This window comes from Nerophis lumbriciformis, linkage group LG21 (assembly GCF_033978685.3).
Source record: "Nerophis lumbriciformis linkage group LG21, RoL_Nlum_v2.1, whole genome shotgun sequence".
Classification (NCBI taxonomy): Eukaryota; Metazoa; Chordata; class Actinopteri; order Syngnathiformes; family Syngnathidae; genus Nerophis; species Nerophis lumbriciformis.
The window spans coordinates 43,940,959-43,960,000 of NC_084568.2; the positions used below are offsets into that span (position 1 = coordinate 43,940,959).

The 19,042-nt window shown below is 44.1% G+C and overlaps 2 protein-coding genes across 3 annotated transcripts in view; both read right to left on the reverse strand.

Annotated features, from left to right (window-relative positions):
• The window catches only part of tert (telomerase reverse transcriptase), a 22,130-nt gene extending 18,747 nt beyond the window's left edge, over positions 1-3,383 (reverse strand). For both annotated transcript variants that reach the window (XM_061982329.2, XM_061982328.2), the window contains exon 1: positions 3,108-3,383. In XM_061982329.2, coding sequence (XP_061838313.2) covers positions 3,108-3,323 — 216 coding nt within the window. In that variant the 5' untranslated portion in view covers positions 3,324-3,383. The remainder of the gene's footprint in view (positions 1-3,107) is intronic.
• An 8,996-nt stretch (positions 3,384-12,379) lies between these two features.
• LOC133621289 (uncharacterized) overlaps positions 12,380-19,042 on the reverse strand; it is a 7,968-nt gene continuing 1,305 nt past the window's right edge. The window contains exons 2-6 of the mRNA XM_072915633.1: positions 16,867-18,226; positions 16,034-16,245; positions 13,036-13,243; positions 12,621-12,745; positions 12,380-12,565 (exon numbers count right to left, since the gene is read on the reverse strand). Coding sequence (XP_072771734.1) covers positions 12,517-12,565; positions 12,621-12,745; positions 13,036-13,243; positions 16,034-16,245; positions 16,867-18,132 — 1,860 coding nt within the window. The 5' untranslated portion in view covers positions 18,133-18,226 and the 3' untranslated portion in view covers positions 12,380-12,516. The remainder of the gene's footprint in view (positions 12,566-12,620; positions 12,746-13,035; positions 13,244-16,033; positions 16,246-16,866; positions 18,227-19,042) is intronic.

Sequence of the window (19,042 nt, forward strand, 5' to 3'; positions counted from 1 at the left end):
AAGTTTAACACTGTTACAAATATGCGGCACACTGTGAACCCACACCAGACAAGAATGACAAACACATTTCGCACCTTAACACAACAGAACAAATACCCAGAACCCCTTGCAGCACTAACTCTTCCGGGACGCTACAATATACACCCCCCAACTCAACCCTGCCCCCCTCAACCTCCTCATGCTCTCTCAGGGAGAGCATGTCCCAAATTCCAAGCTGCTGTTTTGAGGCATGTTAAAAAAAAAATAATGCACTTTGTGACTTCAATAATAAATATGGCAGTGCCATGTTGGCATTTTTTTTCATAACTTGAGTTGATTTATTTTGGAAAACCTTGTTACATTGTATAATTCTGTGGTCCCCAACCTTTTTGTAACTGCGGAACGGTCAACGCTTGAAAATATTTCCCACTGACTGGGGGAGTTAGTTTTTTGTTTTTTTTGTCATAAAGAAAGACAATCATGTGTGCTTACGGACTGTTTTCCTGCTGACTGTATTGATCTATATTGATATATAATGTAGGAACCAGGATATTAATAACAGAAAGAAACAACCCTTTTGTGTGAATGAGTGTGAATGGGGGAGGGAGGTTTTTTGGGTTGGTGCACTAATTGTAAGTGTATCTTGTGTTTTTTATGTTGATTTAATTGAAAAAAAAATATGTTCCCGGTGGTTGTGACCATGCATCCAGCGGGGCATCACAACAAAATTAGGCATAATAATGTGTTAATTCCACCACTGTATATATCGTATTGGTAATAAAGAGTATCGGATATCGGCAAAAAAGCCATTATCGGACATCTCTAATCATAATTCTTCTTCCTTGTACTTTGCTAACACTTGTAGTTTAAACAGCCTCTTAAACTGGATTATATGAGAACATTGTTTGATTTATTTTTACTTCATTCATTCCATAATTCAGGTCCACATCTCCGTTGTGGTGAAGAAGGAGCTGAGCCGGAAGGCAAAGCTCTCGATTTACCGGTCGATCTACGTTCCCATCCTCACCTATGGTCATGAGCTTTGGGTCATGACCGAAAGGACAAGATCACGGGTACAAGCGGCCCAAATGAGTTTCCTCCACCGAGTGGCGGGGCTCTCCCTTAGAGATAGGGTGAGAAGCTCTGTCATTCGGGGGGGGGCTCAAAGTAAAGCCGCTGCTCCTCCACATCGAGAGGAGCCAGATGAGGTGGTTCGGGCATCTGGTGAGGATGCCACCCGGACGCCTCCCTAGGGAGGTGTTTCGGGCTCGTCCGACCGGTAGGAGGCCACGGGGAAGACCCAGGACACGCTGGGAAGACTATCTCGCCCGGCTGGCCTGGGAACACCTCGGGATCCCCCGGGAGGAGCTGGACGAAGTGGCTGGGGAGAGGGAAGTCTGGGCTTACCTGCTTAGGCTGCTGCCCCCGTGACCCGACCTCGGATAAGCGGAAGAAGATGGATGGATGGATCTTAAGTGTTGTACATACATACAAACCCTTCTTAAGACCTATCTCTTCTCGCTGGCCTTTGACCTGAGCTGAGTTTACCCACTAGGCCACCATTTCTAGTCGTCACCACCCCCCCACCCCCTTCACTTTAGTTTTATTTTTCAATTTGTTGCACTTTTATTATTATTTTTATTTAGCAAATTATTACTTTTTATTCGACCCCTTTTACCGCATTGTTTTTGCACTATCTTGTTTACCGTATTTTCCGCACTATTAGCCGCACCTAAAAACCACAAATTTACTCAAAAGCTGACAGTGCGGCTTATAACCCGGTGCGCTTTATATATGGATTAATATTAAGATTCATTTTCATAAAGTTTCGATCTCGCAACTTCGGTAAACAGCCGCCATCTTTTTTCCCGGTAGAACAGGAAGCGCTTCTTCTTCTACGCAAGCAACCGCCAAGGTAAGCACCCGCCCCCATAGAACAGGAAGCGCTTCTTCTTCTACTGTAAGCAACCACCCGCCCGCGTAGAAGAAGAAAAGCGCGCGGATATACCGTACGTTTCATTTCCTTTGTGTGTTTACATCTGTAAAGACCACAAAATGGCTCCTACTAAGCGTCAGGGATCCGGTTCATGAAAAGACGCAATCTCTCCATCCGCACACGGATTACTATTTCACAGCAACTGATATTCCTGTGAACCGCACTGTGGATACAACGGGAGCACGTACGGTGAATATTCGCACCACAGGGAATGAGAAGTCATCCTTCACTGTGGTTCTAGCTTGCCATGCTAATGGCCAGAAACTTCCACCCATGGTGATATTCAAAAGGAAGACCTTGCCAAAAGAGACCTTTCCAGCCGGCGTCATCATAAAAGCTAACTCGAAGGGATGGATGAAGAAAAGATGAGCGAGTGGTTAAGGCAAGTTTAAGTTTACGCGAAGAGGCCGGGTGGCTTTTTTCACGCAGCTCTGTCCATGTTGATATACGTATGTTTGTGATTGCACATTTGCGTACATTTTGGGAGTGAACAGAGTTGTTAGAACGCTGGTTTTTAATATATTATTAAAGTTTGACTGACCTATCTGACTGTTTTTTTGACATTCCTTTAGCGCAGTTAGATGCGGCTTACAACACGGGGCGGCTTATAGGTGGACAAAGTTTTGAAATATGCCGTTCATTGAAGGCGCGGCTTTTAACCCAGGGCGCCTTATGGTGCGGAAAATACGGTAGTTCATTCATTGTTTACGTTGTTTGTTTTGATTTGTTCTTTTCTCTATGCTTTTTTAACCCGTAAAGCACTTTGGTTGAATTTAAAAGTAGTCGTAAACGTGCTATATAAATAAAGTTGACTTGACTCGATGTCGTGACTGTTGCCCGCCAGGTGGGGGCGCTGTTGTCTCGGGTTTCCCACAGTGTATTAAATGTTAAAGCTGCATTACAAGCTATCCTACACGGTCTAAGATCATATTGTACTCTGGAACATGGTCCTGCTTTTCAAAATACTCTCATTGGAACCTTCTTGTACGATCATTTGGACCGTCTCACCAACCGGAAGTGCCTTTGATAAACTTAGTCTTACTAGCAAGCTAACACCCTAGCATCATGGAGACATATTTAGTTGTTTAGGATGACTTGTTTTAATGAATGAATGAATGACCTAGTGTCTCACCTGGTGTTTGCTTGGCACTTTCTGCAGCTCCTTGTCGTAGCAAACAAAAACGTTCCGTACGAAAGTTTTGAAGCGGTCGGAGTCCGTCTGCTGCACGACGGCTGCTTTCTGTCCCTCTTGGAACACAATTCTGTCCGCAAACTCCTCCAATGTGTGTGTGTGGCCATAAAGACAACGAAGTGTGTCGAGGACTCTGGACAAATCCGCTGAAGACATTTTTGTTGCACGACAGCAGCGATCCTGGACTGGAGTGTCCGCGTTGTTCGCGCCAAACAAATGAAAACGCAGCCAAAAGCATCCGTCCAATCAGAGGGCGTCTTACTGGAATCCGTCCAATCAGAGGGCGTCTTACTGGCATCCGTCCAATCAAAGGGCGTCTTACTGGCTACTATCGAGCCTCCCACCAATAGTGACAAGGCGTGTACGTGTTGTCGTGACTCACATAGACATCTTCTTAGTGTACGCAGCATCGACTGCTACTGCCTACTGGCGCTGACGAGACGCGGGGCCGCCATCTTGGAGTGGTGATCCGCTCCACTCAGTGCAATTCATTTGGCAGGATCAATGAACTGTCACGCATTTAATTCATTTCACCTCACTGAATACCACTGATTTTCACCCGCTTTTTTGTCATACGTGTAGCTATGATAAAGGACACATGTTTTAATATTCAGTTTGCTTAACAGTAATAGAATATTCTTATATGCTATAAGTGACCAGACGTCCCAGATCAAAACTGGGAATATAATCCCAGAGAAGGGTCAGCTATTTTTAAATTGAAGAAAGAATATGATTAGGTTATATATACATGCTACACAAACGATGTATGAATAAATTAGATATTTTCATTTCATTTTTATTTATATCCTTCATTGATATGCATCTTTGATCGATAGACAACTATACCACAATTATTCTATTATACATTTACACACCAATGCCTGAGAAGGAGCAGGATGAAGAAAAATCTTATATTTTCCTGCCCCCTTCAACATAATACGTAGTACTTCATGGATATCATATAAACTAACAATTACATCCAAATATAATGAAAACAAACAAAAAAACTCACAAAAAAAACACAACAAGTGCAAAACTTCATGAAGTACAAACCGAACAAAAATAAAACAAAAAAAATAATATACACCTCACGGGATGATATAAAACAAATACAAAACCAGGCAAAAAATAAGTAAAATAATAAATATAAAGCAAAATGTAAACACTTATGGCTGTCCATATGATCTTATTGTTCTGTCTTTATGTATTTTTTTCAATTGGAATATATTTTTACAATCTTTGATCTCATTGTAAAGAGAATTCCATAGTTTAAGCTGATATACACATTTGTTTTAAAGTTGTCCTTGAATACTGATGTTTGAAATGACCTTTTCTTCCATCCATCCATCCATCCATCTTCTTCCGCTTATCCGAGGTCGGGTCGCGGGGGCAGCAGCCTAAGCAGGGAAGCCCAGACTTCCCTCTCCCCAGCCACTTCGTCCAGCTCCTCCCGGTGGATCCCGAGGCGTTCCCAGGCCAGCCGGGAGACATAGTCTTCCCAACGTGTCCTGGGTCTTCCCCGTGGCCTCCTACCGGTCGGACGTGCCCGAAACACCTCCCGAGGGAGGCGTTCGGGTGGCATCCTGACCAGATGCCCGAACCACCTCATCTGGCTCCTCTCGATATGGAGGAGCAGCGGCTTTACTTTGAGCTCCCCCCGGATGGCAGAGCTTCTCACCCTATCTCTAAGGGAGAGCCCCGCCACCCGGCGGAGGAAACTCATTTCGGCCGCTTGTACCCGTGATCTTGTCCTTTCGGTCATGACCCAAAGCTCATGACCATAGGTGAGGATGGGAACGTAGATCGACCGGTAAATCGAGAGCTTTGCCTTCTGGCTCAGCTCCTTCTTCACCACAACGGATCGATACAGCGTCCGCATTACTGAAGATGCCGCACCGATCCGCCTGTCGATCTCACGATCCACTCTTCCCTCACTCGTGAACAAGACTCCGAGGTACTTGAACTCCTCCACTTGGGGCAAGATCTCCTCCCCAACCCGGAGATGGCACTCCACCCTTTTCCGGGCGAGAACCATGGACTCGGATTTGGAGGTGCTGATTCTCATCCCAGTCGCTTCACACTCGGCTGCGAACCGATCCAGTGAGAGCTGAAGATCTTGGCCAGATGAAGCCATCAGGACCACATCATCTGCAAAAAGCAGAGACCTAATCCTGCAGCCACCAAACCAGATACCCTCAACGCCCTGACTGCGCCTAGAAATTCTGTCCATAAAGGTTATGAACAGAATCGGTGACAAAGGGCAGCCCTGGCGGAGTCCAACCCTCACTGGAAACGTGTCCGACTTACTGCCGGCAATGCGGACCAAGCTCTGACACCGATTATACAGGGAGCGAACCGCCACAATAAGACAGTCCGTTACCCCATACTCTCTGAGCACTCCCCACAGGACTTCCCGGGGTACACGGTCGAATGCCTTCTCCAAGTCCACAAAGCACATGTAGACTGGTTGGGCAAACTCCCATGCACCCTCAAGGACCCTGCCGAGAGTATAGAGCTGGTCCACAGTTCCACGACCAGGACGAAAACCACAGTGTTCCTCCTGAATCCGAGGTTCGACTATCCGGCGTAGCCTCCTCTCCAGTACACCTGAATAGACCTTACCGGGAAGGCTGAGGAGTGTGATCCCACGATAGTTGGAACACACCCTCCGGTTCCCCTTCTTAAAGAGAGGAACCACCACCCCGGTCTGCCAATCCAGAGGTACCGCCCCCGATGTCCACGCGATGTTGCAGAGTCTTGTCAACCAAGACAGCCCCACAACATCCAGAGCCTTAAGGAACTCCGGGCGGATCTCATCCACCCCCGGGGCCTTGCCACCGAGGAGCTTTTTAACTACCTCGGCAACCTCAGCCCCAGAAATAGGAGAGCCCACCACAGATTCCCCAGGCCCTGCTTCCTCATAGGAAGACGTGCTGGTAGGATTGAGGAGGTCTTCGAAGTATTCTCTCCACCGATCCACAACATCCGCAGTCGAGGTCAACAGAGCACCATCCCCACCATACACGGTGTTGACACTGCACTGCTTCCCCTTCCTGAGGCGGCGGATGGTGGTCCAGAATTGCTTCGAAGCCGTCCGGAAGTCTTTTTCCATGGCCTCACCGAACTCCTCCCATGTCCGAGTTTTTGCCTCCGCGACCGCTGAAGCCGCACACCGCTTGGCCTGTCGGTACCTGTCTGCTGCGTCAGGAGTCCCATGAGCCAAAAGAACCCGATAGGACTCCTTCTTCAGCTTGACGGCATCCCTCACCGCCAGTGTCCACCAACGGGTTCTAGGATTACCGCCACGACAGGCACCAACTACCCTGCGGCCACAGCTCCAATCGGCCGCCCCGACAACAGAGGTACGGAACATCGTCCACTCGGACTCAATGTCCAGCGCCTCCCTCGTGACATGTTCAAAGTTCTTCCGGAGGTGGGAATTGAAACTCTCTCTGACAGGAGACTCTGCTAGACGTTCCCAGCAAACCCTCACAATGCGTTTGGGCCTGCCAGGTCTGTCCGGCATCCTCCCCCACCATCGCAGCCAACTCACCACCAGGTGGTGATCGGTAGAAAGCTCCGCCCCTCTCTTCACCCGAGTGTCCAAAACATGAGGCCGCAAATCCGATGACACAACTACAAAGTCGATCATGGAACTGCGGCCTAGGGTGTCCTGGTGCCAAGTGCACATATGGACACCCTTATGTTTGAACATGGTGTTTGTTATTGACAATCCGTGACGAGCACAAAAGTCCAATAACAAAACACCACTCGGGTTCAGATCCGGGCGGCCATTCTTCCCAATCACGCCTCTCCAGGTTTCACTGTCGTTGCCAACATGAGCGTTGAAGTCCCCCAGTAGAACGAGGGAATCACCCGGGGGAGCACTCTCCAGTACTCCCTCGAGTGAATCCAAAAAGGGTGGGTAATCTGAACTGCCGTTGGGCGCGTAAGCGCAAACAACAGTCAGGACCCGTCCCCCCACCCGAAGGCGGAGGGAGGCTACCCTCTCGTCCACCGGGTTGAACTCCAACGTGCAGGCTTTGAGCCGAGGGGAAACAAGAATTGCCACCCCAGCCCGTCGCCTCTCATTGCTGGCAACGCCAGAGTGGAAGAGAGTCCAGCCCCTGTCAAGAGAACTGGTTCCAGAGCCCTTGCTGTGCGTCGAAGTGAGTCCGACTATATCTAGCCGGAACTTCTCCACCTCACGCACTAGCTCAGGCTCCTTCCCCCCCAGCGAGGTGACGTTCCACGTCCCAAGAGCTAGCTTCTGTAGCCGAGGATCGGACCGCCAAGTGCCCTGCCTTCGGCTTCCGCCCAGCTCACATCGCACCCGACCTCTATGACCCCTGCTATGGGTGGTGAGCCCATTGGAGGGGGGACCCACGTTGCCTCTTCGGGCTGTGCCCGGCCGGGCCCCATGGGGACAGGCCCGGCCACCAGGCGCTCGCCATCGTGCCACACCTCCGGGCCTGGCTCCAGAGGAGGGCCCCGGTGACCCGCGTCCGGGCGAGGGAAATCTGGGTTCCTTGTTCGTGTTCTTCATAGAGGTCTTTGAGCTGCTCTTTGTCTGATCCCTCACCTAGGACCAGTTTGCCTTGGGAGACCCTACCAGGGGGCATAGAAGCCCCCGGACAACATAGCTCCTAGGATCATTGGGACACGCAAACTCCTCTACCACGTTAAGGTGGCAGCTCAGAGAGGACCTTTTCTTCTATGCTCTTCATTCTCACAAGTCATGACAAACACTTTTTGTAAATTTGCTGGAAATGTTTTACTTTTAGCCTTAAACATGACCCATCATGTCTGTAACTTCACTAGCTCATGTAGTTTCAATAAAGCAGAATTAATAAATAGTATGTTAGTGTGTTGTGGATAATATCTATATATCTTATAGACTGTATCTCTGTTGCTGCAGAGAGTTTATTCTGTCTTGACACTTTGTATTGATATTTTCTATTACATTCTTCCCTTAAATGATCAACTGATTGTTTTATATGTATTTTTGATGTATGTCGCTTTGGATAAAAGTGTCTAACAAATACTTCAACATAAACATATATAAACACCTGAGAGTCTTTATATCAGCTAAAACCACCAATCTGTTTCACTGGATTCAGAATAAAAGCAAATTCTGTCTTACCCAACAATGTCAGTATTTGAATATTGTTACTTGAAGACTTATTCCTGGTTACAATTATGCTGTTAAGAAAGTATTGTCTTATACTTTACCTCAAATGAGAATGCATCATAATCAGTGGCGGCTGGTGAATTTTGTTTTTGATTTCAGTACTATTGAAGATCTTTGCTCCTTCTCAACTCTGGTAATATTATTTTCACAAAATACAACCAATAGTACGTTTGTGTTAAGTCTTACTTGTGAAAAGTAATCCCCTGATTCCTATTTTCAACAGTCCGCTCATTTGAGCAGGAAAACCCTGAACACCATCTTTGTTTTCTACCTGTCAACAACTGTCAGTTTAGCATCTTTGTTTTCTACCTGTCAACTGTCAGTTTAGCATCTTTGTTTTCTACCTGTCAACTGTCAGTTTAGCATCTTTGTTTTCTACCTGTCAACTGTCAGTTTAGCATCTTTGTTTTCTACCTGTCAACTGTCAGTTTAGCATCTTTGTTTTCTACCTGTCAACTGTCAGTTTAGCATATTTGTTTTCTACCTGCCAACTGTCAGTTTAGCATCTTTGTTTTCTACCTGCCAACTGTCAGTTTAGCATTTTTGTTTTCTTCCTGTTAACTGTCAGTTTGGCATCTTTGTTTCCTACCTGTCAACTGTCAGTTTAGCATCTTTGTTTTCTACCTGTCAACTGTCAGTTTAGCATCATTGTTTTCTACCTGTCAACTGTCAGTTTAGCATCTTTGTTTTCTACCTGTCAACTGTCAGTTTAGTATCTTTGTTTTCTACCTGTCAACTTTCAGTTTAGCATCTTTGTTTTCTACCTGTCAACTGTCAGTTTCGCATCTTTGTTTTCTACCTGTCAACTGTCAGTTTAGCATCTTTGTTTTCTACCTGTCAACTGTCAGTTTAGCATCTTTGTTTTCTGCCTGTCAACTGTCAGTTTAGCATCTTTGTTTTCTACCTGTCAACTGTCAGTTTAGCATCTTTGTTTTCTACCTGTCAACTGTCACTTTAGCATCTTTGTTTTCTACCTGTCTACTGTCAGTTTAGCATCTTTGTTTTCTACCTGTCAACTGTCACTTTAGCATCTTTGTTTTCTACCTGTCAACTGTCAGTTTAGCATATTTTTTTCTACCTGCCAACTGTCAGTTTAGCATCTTTGTTTTCTGCCTGTCAACTGTCAGTTTAGCATCTTTGTTTTCTACCTGTCAACTGTCAGTTTAGCATCTTTGCTTTCTGCCTTTAAACTGTCAGTTAAGCATCTTGGTTTTCTACCTGCCAACTGTCAGTTTAGCATCTTTATTTTCTGCCTGTAAACTGTCAGTTTAGCATCTTTGTTTTCTACCTGTCAACTGTCAGTTTAGCATCTTTGTTTTCTACCTGTCAACTGTCAGTTTAGCATCTTTGTTTTCTGCCTGTCAACTGTCAGTTTAGCATCTTTGTTTTCTGCCTGTCAACTGTCACTTTAGCATCTTTGTTTTCTACCTGTCAACTGTCAGTTTAGCATCTTTGTTTTCTACCTGTCAACTGTCACTTTAGCATCTTTGTTTTCTACCTGTCTACTGTCAGTTTAGCATCTTTGTTTTCTCCCTGTCAACTGTCAGTTTAGCATCTTTGTTTTCTACCAGTCAACTGTCAGTTTAGCATCTTTGTTTTCTACCTGTCAACTGTCAGTTTAGCATCTTTGTTTTCTACCTGTCAACTGTCAGTTTAGCATCTTTGTTTTCTACCTGTCAACTGTCAGTTCAGTATCTTTGTTTTCTACCTGTCAACTTTCAGTTTAGCATCTTTGTTTTCTACCTGTCAACTGTCAGTTTCGCATCTTTGTTTTCTACCTGTCAACTGTCAGTTTAGCATCTTTGTTTTCTACCTGTCAACTGTCAGTTTAGCATCTTTGTTTTCTACCTGTCTACTGTCAGTTTAGCATCTTTGTTTTCTGCCTGTCAACTGTCAGTTTAGCATCTTTGTTTTCTGCCTGCCAACTGTCAGTTTAGCATCTTTGTTTTCTACCTGCCAACTGTCAGTTTAGCATCTTTGTTTTGTACCTGCCAACTGTCAGTTTAGCATCTTTGTTTTCTGTCTGCCAACTGTCAGTTTAGCATCTTTGTTTTCTGCCTGTCAACTGTCAGTTTAGCATCTTTGTTTTCTACCTGTCAACTGTCAGTTTACCATCTTTGTTTTCTACCTGTCAACTGTCAGTTTACCATCTTTGTTTTCTACTGTCAACTGTCAGTTTAGCATCTTTGTTTTCTACCTGTCAACTGTCAGTTTAGCATCTTTGTTTTCTGCCTTTAAACTGTCAGTTAAGCATCTTGGTTTTCTACCTGCCAACTGTCAGTTTAGCATCTTTGTTTTCTGCCTGTCAACTGTCAGTTTAGCATCTTTGTTTTCTACCTGTCAACTGTCAGTTTAGCATCTTTTTTTTCTACCTGCCAACTGTCAGTTTAGCATCTTTGTTTTCTGCCTGTCAACTGTCACTTTAGCATCTTTGTTTTCTACCTGTCAACTGTCAGTTTAGCATATTTGTTTTCTACCTGCCAACTGTCAGTTTAGCATCTTTTTTTTCTACCTGCCAACTGTCAGTTTAGCATCTTTGTTTTCTGCCTGTCTAGCGTCAGTTTAGCATCTTTGTTTTCTACCTTTCAACTGTCAGTTTAGCATCTTTTTTTTCTACCTGCCAACTGTCAGTTTAGCATCTTTGTTTTCTGCCTGTCAACTGTCAGTTTAGCATCTTTGTTTTCTACCTGTCAACTGTCAGTTTAGCATCTTTGTTTTCTACCTGTCAACTGTCACTTTAGCATCTTTGTTTTCTACCTGTCAACTGTCAGTTTAGCATCTTTGTTTTCTGCCTGTCAACTGTCAGTTTAGCATCTTTGTTTTCTACCTGTCAACTGTCAGTTTAGCATCTTTGTTTTCTGCCTGTCAACTGTCAGTTTAGCATCTTTGTTTTCTACCTGTCAACTGTCAGTTTAGTATTTTTTTCATTCTACCTGCCAACTGTCAGTTTAGCATCTTTGTTTTCTGCCTGTCAACTGTCAGTTTAGCATCTTTGTTTTCTGCCTGTCAACTGTCAGTTTAGCATCTTTGTTTTCTACCTGTCAACTGTCAGTTTAGCATCTTTGTTTTCTGCCTGTCAACTGTCAGTTTAGCATCTTTGTTTTCTGCCTGTCAACTGTCAGTTTAGCATCTTTGTTTTCTACCTGCCAACTGTCAGTTTAGCATCTTTGTTTTCTACCTGCCAACTGTCAGTTTAGCATCTTTGTTTTCTGCCTGTCAACTGTCAGTTTAGCATCTTTGTTTTCTGCCTGTCAAATGTCAGTTCAGCATCTTTGTTTTCTACCTGCCAACTGTCAGTTTAGCATGTTTGTTTTCTACCTGCCAACTGTCGGTTTAGCATATTTGTTTTCTGCCTGTCAACTGTCAGTTTAGCATCTTTGTTTTCTGCCTGTCAACTGTCAGTTTAGCATCTTTGTTTTCTACCTGCCAACTGTCAGTTTAGCATCTTTGTTTTCTGCCTGTCAACTGTCAGTTTAGCATCTTTGTTTTCTGCCTGTCAACTGTCAGTTTAGCATCTTTGTTTTCTACCTGTCAACTGTCAGTTTAGCGTCTTTGTTTTCTACCTGTCAACTGTCAGTTTAGCATCTTTGTTTTCTACCTGTCAACTGTCAGTTTAGCATCTTTGTTTTCTGCCTGTCAACTGTCAGTTTAGCATCTTTGTTTTCTGCCTGTCAACTGTCAGTTTAGCATCTTTGTTTTCTAGCTTTCAACTGTCAGTTTAGGCTGTTTGCCGGCTCCTCATCACCACTTCAAGATGGCGGCCCAATTTCTCGCGTCACAGCAGCCAATGCTGCGTCTACTTGTAACATGTCTATGGTCTTACTGGCATCCGTCCAATCAGAGGGCATCTTACTGGCTACTATATCGAGCCTCCCACCAATGGCAACAAGGCGTGTGCGTGTGTTGTCGTGACTCACACTTACACGCCTTGTGAAAGAACAATAATGTCGTGTCAAATCTCAAGTGTTAATTGTTGTCTTGAAAACAAAGAATAAAAGAGAGAAACAATTGTCTGCGAAAGCATTGACTCATCATTTTATTAAAAAATAAGATTGGTTGTGTTTTGTAGGCAGACAATAATAACAGTGACAAGGCGTGGAACAACAACAGTGCATGTATCTAAAGTGCATTTTATAACCTCTATTGAAAGACACGTTTTCATATTTCCTCTGTGAGTTGAAAGGTGTGCTGGTCTCCAGCAGCAGACCTGTGAGAAGAAGATGTTAGTCAAACATCAGCTGCTTCTGACGAACACGTCTCACCTGTACAAGAGGATCTGTTTGGAAAGGCCATCTCTGATATCTTCTGCTTCTTTGTTCTTTCTCTTCTGCACCATCAACTCCATCTTGAAGACCCTGCTGCTCTCCTCCAGACGACGGATATTCTCCTAGAAATAAAAAGGATTTGAAGGAGAATGTGCAGGTGCATGAAGAAGATAATTTCCATCTGTAGTCTGACAGCCGCAATGAAATGACACAAGATATTCAAATGATATAGTGATAAACCAATTGAAACACAAGTACAATGCATAGAGGGTATGTGAGTGGGCGGTCAAGTTTAGTATTTGAGCAGCTTCATTTCAAGTGCAGACGTATATAAAGTGCAGCAGTTTTGATCTTGGTGCACGTCCAGTGCAGTAGCCATCAGATTCAATAGCCATATTGCATACATATTCACCTCATAGTGCTGAACATCCTCTTTCCTCTGCACCTGCGTCAGTTTAACTTTCTCCTCCATGCACGCTCTCTGGAGCACCAGCTTTTGGGTCTCCTCCTGCAGGGGTCTTAACTGGGCCCTGAGCTCCTGCGCCTGCTCTTTGGACTTTGCACAAGACCGTGTTGTTGTCTCCTTCCTCTTCAGCAAGGCCAGCAACATGGGCTCGTACCTGAGATGTTTGGCACACGCCAGCACAATTTCAGCAAGACGGCTTGAAAATGAAAGGAAGGAAATGTCTTCACTTGACTTCATTTCACACAAGTCATGGAGCATTTTTTTCTCTGCCATATTTGTAACGCAGTCTGAACACGGCCCACGGGGGCGCCACTTACAGTCATGTGACTACCTGAACACAGCCCACAGGGGGCGCCACTTACAGTCATGTGACTCCCTGAACACAGCCCACAGGGGGCGCCACTTACAGTCATGTGACTACCTGAACACGGCCCACAGGATGGGCCACTTACAGTCATGTGACTACCTGAACACAGCCCACAGGGGGCGCCACTTACAGTCATGTGACTACCTGAACACGGCCCACAGGATGGGCCACTTACAGTCATGTGACTACCTGAACACAGCCCACAGGGGGTGCCACTTACAGTCATGTGACTACCTGAACACGGCCCACAGGGGGCGCCACTTACAGTCATGTGACTACCTGAACACGGCTCACAAGGGGCGCCACTTACAGTCATGTGTCTACCTGAACACGGCCCACAAGGGGCGCCACTTACAGTCATGTCACTACCTGAACACGGCCCACAGGGGGCGCCACTTACAGTCATGTGACTACCTGAACACGGCCCACAAGGGGCGCCACTTACAGTCATGTGACTACCTGAACACGGCCCAGTCATGTAACTACCTTAAAAATCATTTTTAACCTTGAAAAAAAAATGTTACCTTGAAATTTTTTTTTTACCTTGAAAATCATTTGTTTACCTTGAAAATCATTTTTTACCTTGAAAATCATGTTTTAACTTAAAACATTTTTTTTTAATTTTTAATTTTTTTTAAAGTTTATTTAATATATTTTTAATTTTTGTAAATTTTTGTAAATTTTTGTAAATTTTTGTAAATTTTTGTAAATGTTTAATTTTTTTTTAATTTTTTTAATTTCTTTAATTTTTTTAATTTTTTTTAAAAAATTTAAAAAAAAAAATTAAAAAAAATATATTTTTTTAAAATATTTAAAAAAAATTTTTAATTTTTAATTTTTTTTTATTTAAAAAAAATATTTTTTTTTAAATTTTAAATATTTTTAATTTTTTTAAACTTTTTTAAACTTTTTTTTAACTTTTTAAAATTTTTTTTTACCCTAACCCTAATCCTAACCCTAATCTTAAACCTAACCCTAACCCTAATCCTAACCCTAACCCTAAAAAAAATGTTAATTGTTAAAATTGTTTAAAAAAATTGTTTTAAATTGTTTTAAATTGTTTTAAAAAATAAAAAAAATTTTAAAAAAAGTTTTAAAAAATGTACAAATTAAAAAAATATTACAAAAAAAAAAAAAAAAAAAAATTTTTAAAACATTTTTGAAAAAATACAAAAATTTGAAAATCATTTTTAACCTTGAAAGAAAAATTTTACCTTGAAATTTTTTTTACCTTGAAAATCATTTTTTACCTTAAAAAAAAAATGTACCTTGAAAAAAATTTTTACCTTGAAAAAAAAATGTTACCTTGAAAAAAAAAATTTATCTTGAAAATTGTTTTTTTTACCTTGAAAATCATTTGCTTAACTTGAAAATCATGTTTTAACTTAAAACATTTTTTTTTTTTTAAACATTTTTTAAGTTTTTTTAAGTTTTTTTTAATTTTTGTAAAAAAATTGTAAAAAATTTTTTAATTTTTATTTTTTTTAAACATTTTTAAAAAATTTAATTTTTTTTAAATGTTTTAATTTGTTTTTTTAATTTTAATTTTTTTTTTTCTTAATTTTTTTAAAATTGTTTTACATTTTTTAAACTTTTTTTAAACTTTTTTTTAACTTTTAAAAAAAAAAATTACCCTAACCCTAACCCTAACACAGCCCACAGGGGGCACCACTTACAGTCATGTGACTACCTGAACACAGCCCACAGGGCGGGCCACTTAGTCATGTACTAACTTAGTTATCTCGACTCGTCTTGATTACTGTAATGCCCTGTATGTTGGCATTAGCCAGGCCTCCCTCGCCCGCCTGCAGCTCGTGCAGAACTCTGCTGCTCGTCTGCTAACACAGACCCGCAGACGTGAGCACATCACCCCTATTTTAGCGTCCCTTCACTGGCTCCCTGTGCGTTACCGAATACATTTTAAACTCCTTTTATTTGTTTTTAAATGTCTAAACAACCTCGCGCCAACCTATCTCTCCGACCTCCTTCAGCCTTACTGCCCCACCCGATCCTTAAGATCAGCCGATCAGCTGCTGTTGACGGTCCCTGACACAAGGCTGAAGCTTAGAGGTGACAGAGCTTTCGCCGTTGCTGCTCCCAAGCTCTGGAACGACCTACCCCTGAGTGTTAGACAAGCCTCCTCTCTTCCTGTTTTTAAATCTCTCTTAAAAACATACTTTTATTCCATGGCTTTTAACACTGAGTGATATCCATCCTGCAATGGCGCCCCATAATACACCTGCTGTGATCCTGTTTTTATGTTTTTATGTTTTTATTAATTCTATTTTAATTATTTATTTTTTATCATGTTCTGTTTGTGTTGTGTTGTGTTTGCTCGGTACTCGTTTTATCTTTTAACCTGCTCATTGTACAGCACTTTGGCTACCCCTGTGGTAAATTTTAAATGTGCTTTATAAATAAAGTTGATTTGATTTGATTTGATGTGACTACCTGAACACAGCTCATAGGGGGCGCCACTTACAGTCATGTGACTACCTGAACACAGCCCACAGGACGGGTCACTTCCAGTCATGTGACCACTTCCAGTCATGTGACCACTTCCAGTCATGTGACTACCTGTTTTGGAGGGCTGCCAGGCTGGCCTGCAGGTACTGCTGGATGTCTCCATGGGAGTGTCTCCTGCACAGCTCCTCCTGCGTAATAGCGGAGGTGTGCTTGGTGGCGTGCAGGTGCAGCTCAGCCAGGAGGTCCAGCAGGTGTCGCTGGTGGGCCAACTTGAGCTGCACACCCTCGTCCGTCATCTGGAGGACCACAGCCTGCAGGGTCTCCTGGAGTTAAGCAATGGGCGAGAGTTACGTCTGGGAATAGGACTGACAAATAGGGGTGGCCCGATACAACTTTTCCACTTCCAATTCCATACATATATAGAAGCCTGGCATATAAGCCAATACGGGTATCGATCCAATACCATATCAGCATGAATCAAACATACTTTTATTTTGCAGTGTGGAATGTTAGAGATCAAGTAGAAGGAGTCAAACGGAGAGTAGGAAAAACACTGTCATGTGACTACCTCAGTCAAAATGATGCGGACACGTTTGTTACTGGATACTTTCTAACACGCTTCTGACTCGCAGACTTCGTATGTGAAAGTAATATGCAACTGTAACTATTTGATACTTGTTTACGTTGACACATGCTCCGAAAGTGTACGTCCAGCTTGTGTGCTTGGCTGTTGTGTAGCTGCGAGCTCCAAGTGGCCTCGCATGTTTACCTTTACCCAAAATAGAAGAAATGTTGTTCTTGTTGGAAGATATTGAAATATTAATTGGCTGTCCATCTTTGCTTGTATCGGAGCGTTTAGATGCATGTTGATATCAGATGGGGACAGCCGATACTTGATCTTTTATTGCTACCAGCCTTGTTGACCATGCCTGAAGATGTCCTACCTCCTGTCTCCTGAGGAGCGCCACCTCGTGGCGTTGCTTGCTGAGAGCCGCCTGGGCGTGTGCACTCTCCTTGGCCCGAGCAAACAGCTTCCACTTCAGCTTCCGCAGCAGCTCGCGCATCTCCTGCGTCTCCAGGTCCACCTTCCACACCCGCCGCTCCTCCTCCGCTCTTGTCGACCTCAAGCGCCGGATCTCCCGCTTCCTCTCCTCTCTGCGGGCCGCCTCCTCGCTTTGCAGCCTGGTCAGCAAGCTCATCACTTTGTGGACGACGTCATCCTCCGTGGCTTCTCGCTTCTCTTCTTCTTCTTCTTCTTCTTCCGGGCCTTTCTGCCGTCTCAGCTGCAGCACCTCTGAGAGTAATTCTCTTCTCCTGCTCTCCAAGCGCTGCACCTCCTGGATGCACTCCTCCATTTGAGACCTGAGAGCCTCAAAGCTCTCCACTTCAGAGCCACAAAGGTCCATCTTCAGAGGCCATGCATCATCCACCTGCTTTTCCCCACAAGTTGTGGCCAATGAGGAAGCATCATAGCTTGGGTTCCCTACTGGTGCTGTTTCCCCCACACATTTCTCCACGTGGACGTACTCTGGCCTTGTCTCCACCTCCTCCACATGGACATAGTCTGGCCTTGTCTCCACCTCCTCCACATGGACATAGTCTGGCCTTGTCTCCACCTCCTCCACATGGACATAGTCTGGCCTTGTCTCCACATGCACGTCCTCTGGACTTGTCTCCACGTGGACATACTCTGGATGTGTCTCCACCTCCTCCACATGGACATAGTCTGGCCTTGTCTCCACGTGGACGTCCTCTGGACTTGCCTCCCAGTCTTCCATGCAGCTCTCCAGCATGGCCAACATCCCCAACAGCCTCCCCTCGTACTCCATCATGGTGTCGCTCAGCCGGTTCCCCGCCAAAGTAAGAGGCAAGTCCGCCTGGTGAGGAACCTCCGCGCCTCCCTGAGAAGGTTCTGTCTTGTCCACTTGTGTTTCTGTGCAGCTGGTGGAAAAATACGGGGAGCTTTCCCAATGGCTGGCTTCCAACTCCCCGGAGAGGTGGGAACAGAAAGAAATGTCCGTCATCTCCTCGCAGCTCTGAAGGAGGTCATCCATCTGGTGCAAGTACGGCCCGAGCAGCGCAGGTGAACACCTTGCCAAAGTAAAAGGCGAGCGGTCGCTCTGCTCTCTGGGATCCATGTCAGGTCCCTCCGGGTCCTCATTGTCTTCTTCTTCGTGGATGAAGAGAGGCACCAAGTGGTGGTCCTCCATGGCTGTCCACTCAGTATGTCTGCTGATGAAGAGACAGAAGGTCACCACCGCACTTCTTTTGGACTGAGAAGTGCCTTCAAAATCTTTATTTGAGCTGGACATGACACAAAAAGTAGCAACAGTCAACTTTTGAAGGACCAACGTCCTCTGCAAAGGACGTTTGCTTTTGCTGTATGAGCGTTTTGACAGCTGTCAGTTAAATAACACGTTTGTGTTCTCATCCACAAAAAGGGATGGCACTAAAGTTGAGTAAGATGGAGGCATGTACAAACCCCGTTTCCATATGAGTTGGGAAATTGTGTTGGATGTAAATATAAACGGATTTTGCAAATCCTTTTCAAGCCATATTCAGTTGAATATGCTACAAAGACAACATATTTGATGTTCAAACTCAAACATTTTTGCAAATAATCATTAACTTTAGAATTTGATGGCAGCAACACGTGACAAAGAAGTTGGGAAAGGTGTCAATAAATACTGATAAAGTTGAGGAATGCTCATCAAACACTTATTTGGAACATCCCACAGGTGTGCAGGCTAATTGGGAACAGGTGGGTGCCATGATTGGGTATAAAAGTAGATTCCATGAAACAAACAAGGATGGGGCGAGGGTCACCACTTTGTCAACAAATGTCTGAGCAAATTGTTGAACGGTTTAAGAAAAACCTTTCTCAAGCAGCTATTGCAAGGAATTTAGGGATTTCACCATCTACGCTCCGTAATATCATCAAAGGGTTCAGAGAATGTGGAGAAATCACTGCACGTAAGCAGCTAAGCCCGTGACCTTCCATCCCTCAGGCTGTACTGCATCAACAACCCACATCAGTGTGTAAAGGATATCACCACATGGAACACTTCAGAAACCCACTGTCAGTAACTACAGTTGGTCGCTGCATCTGTAAGTGCAAGT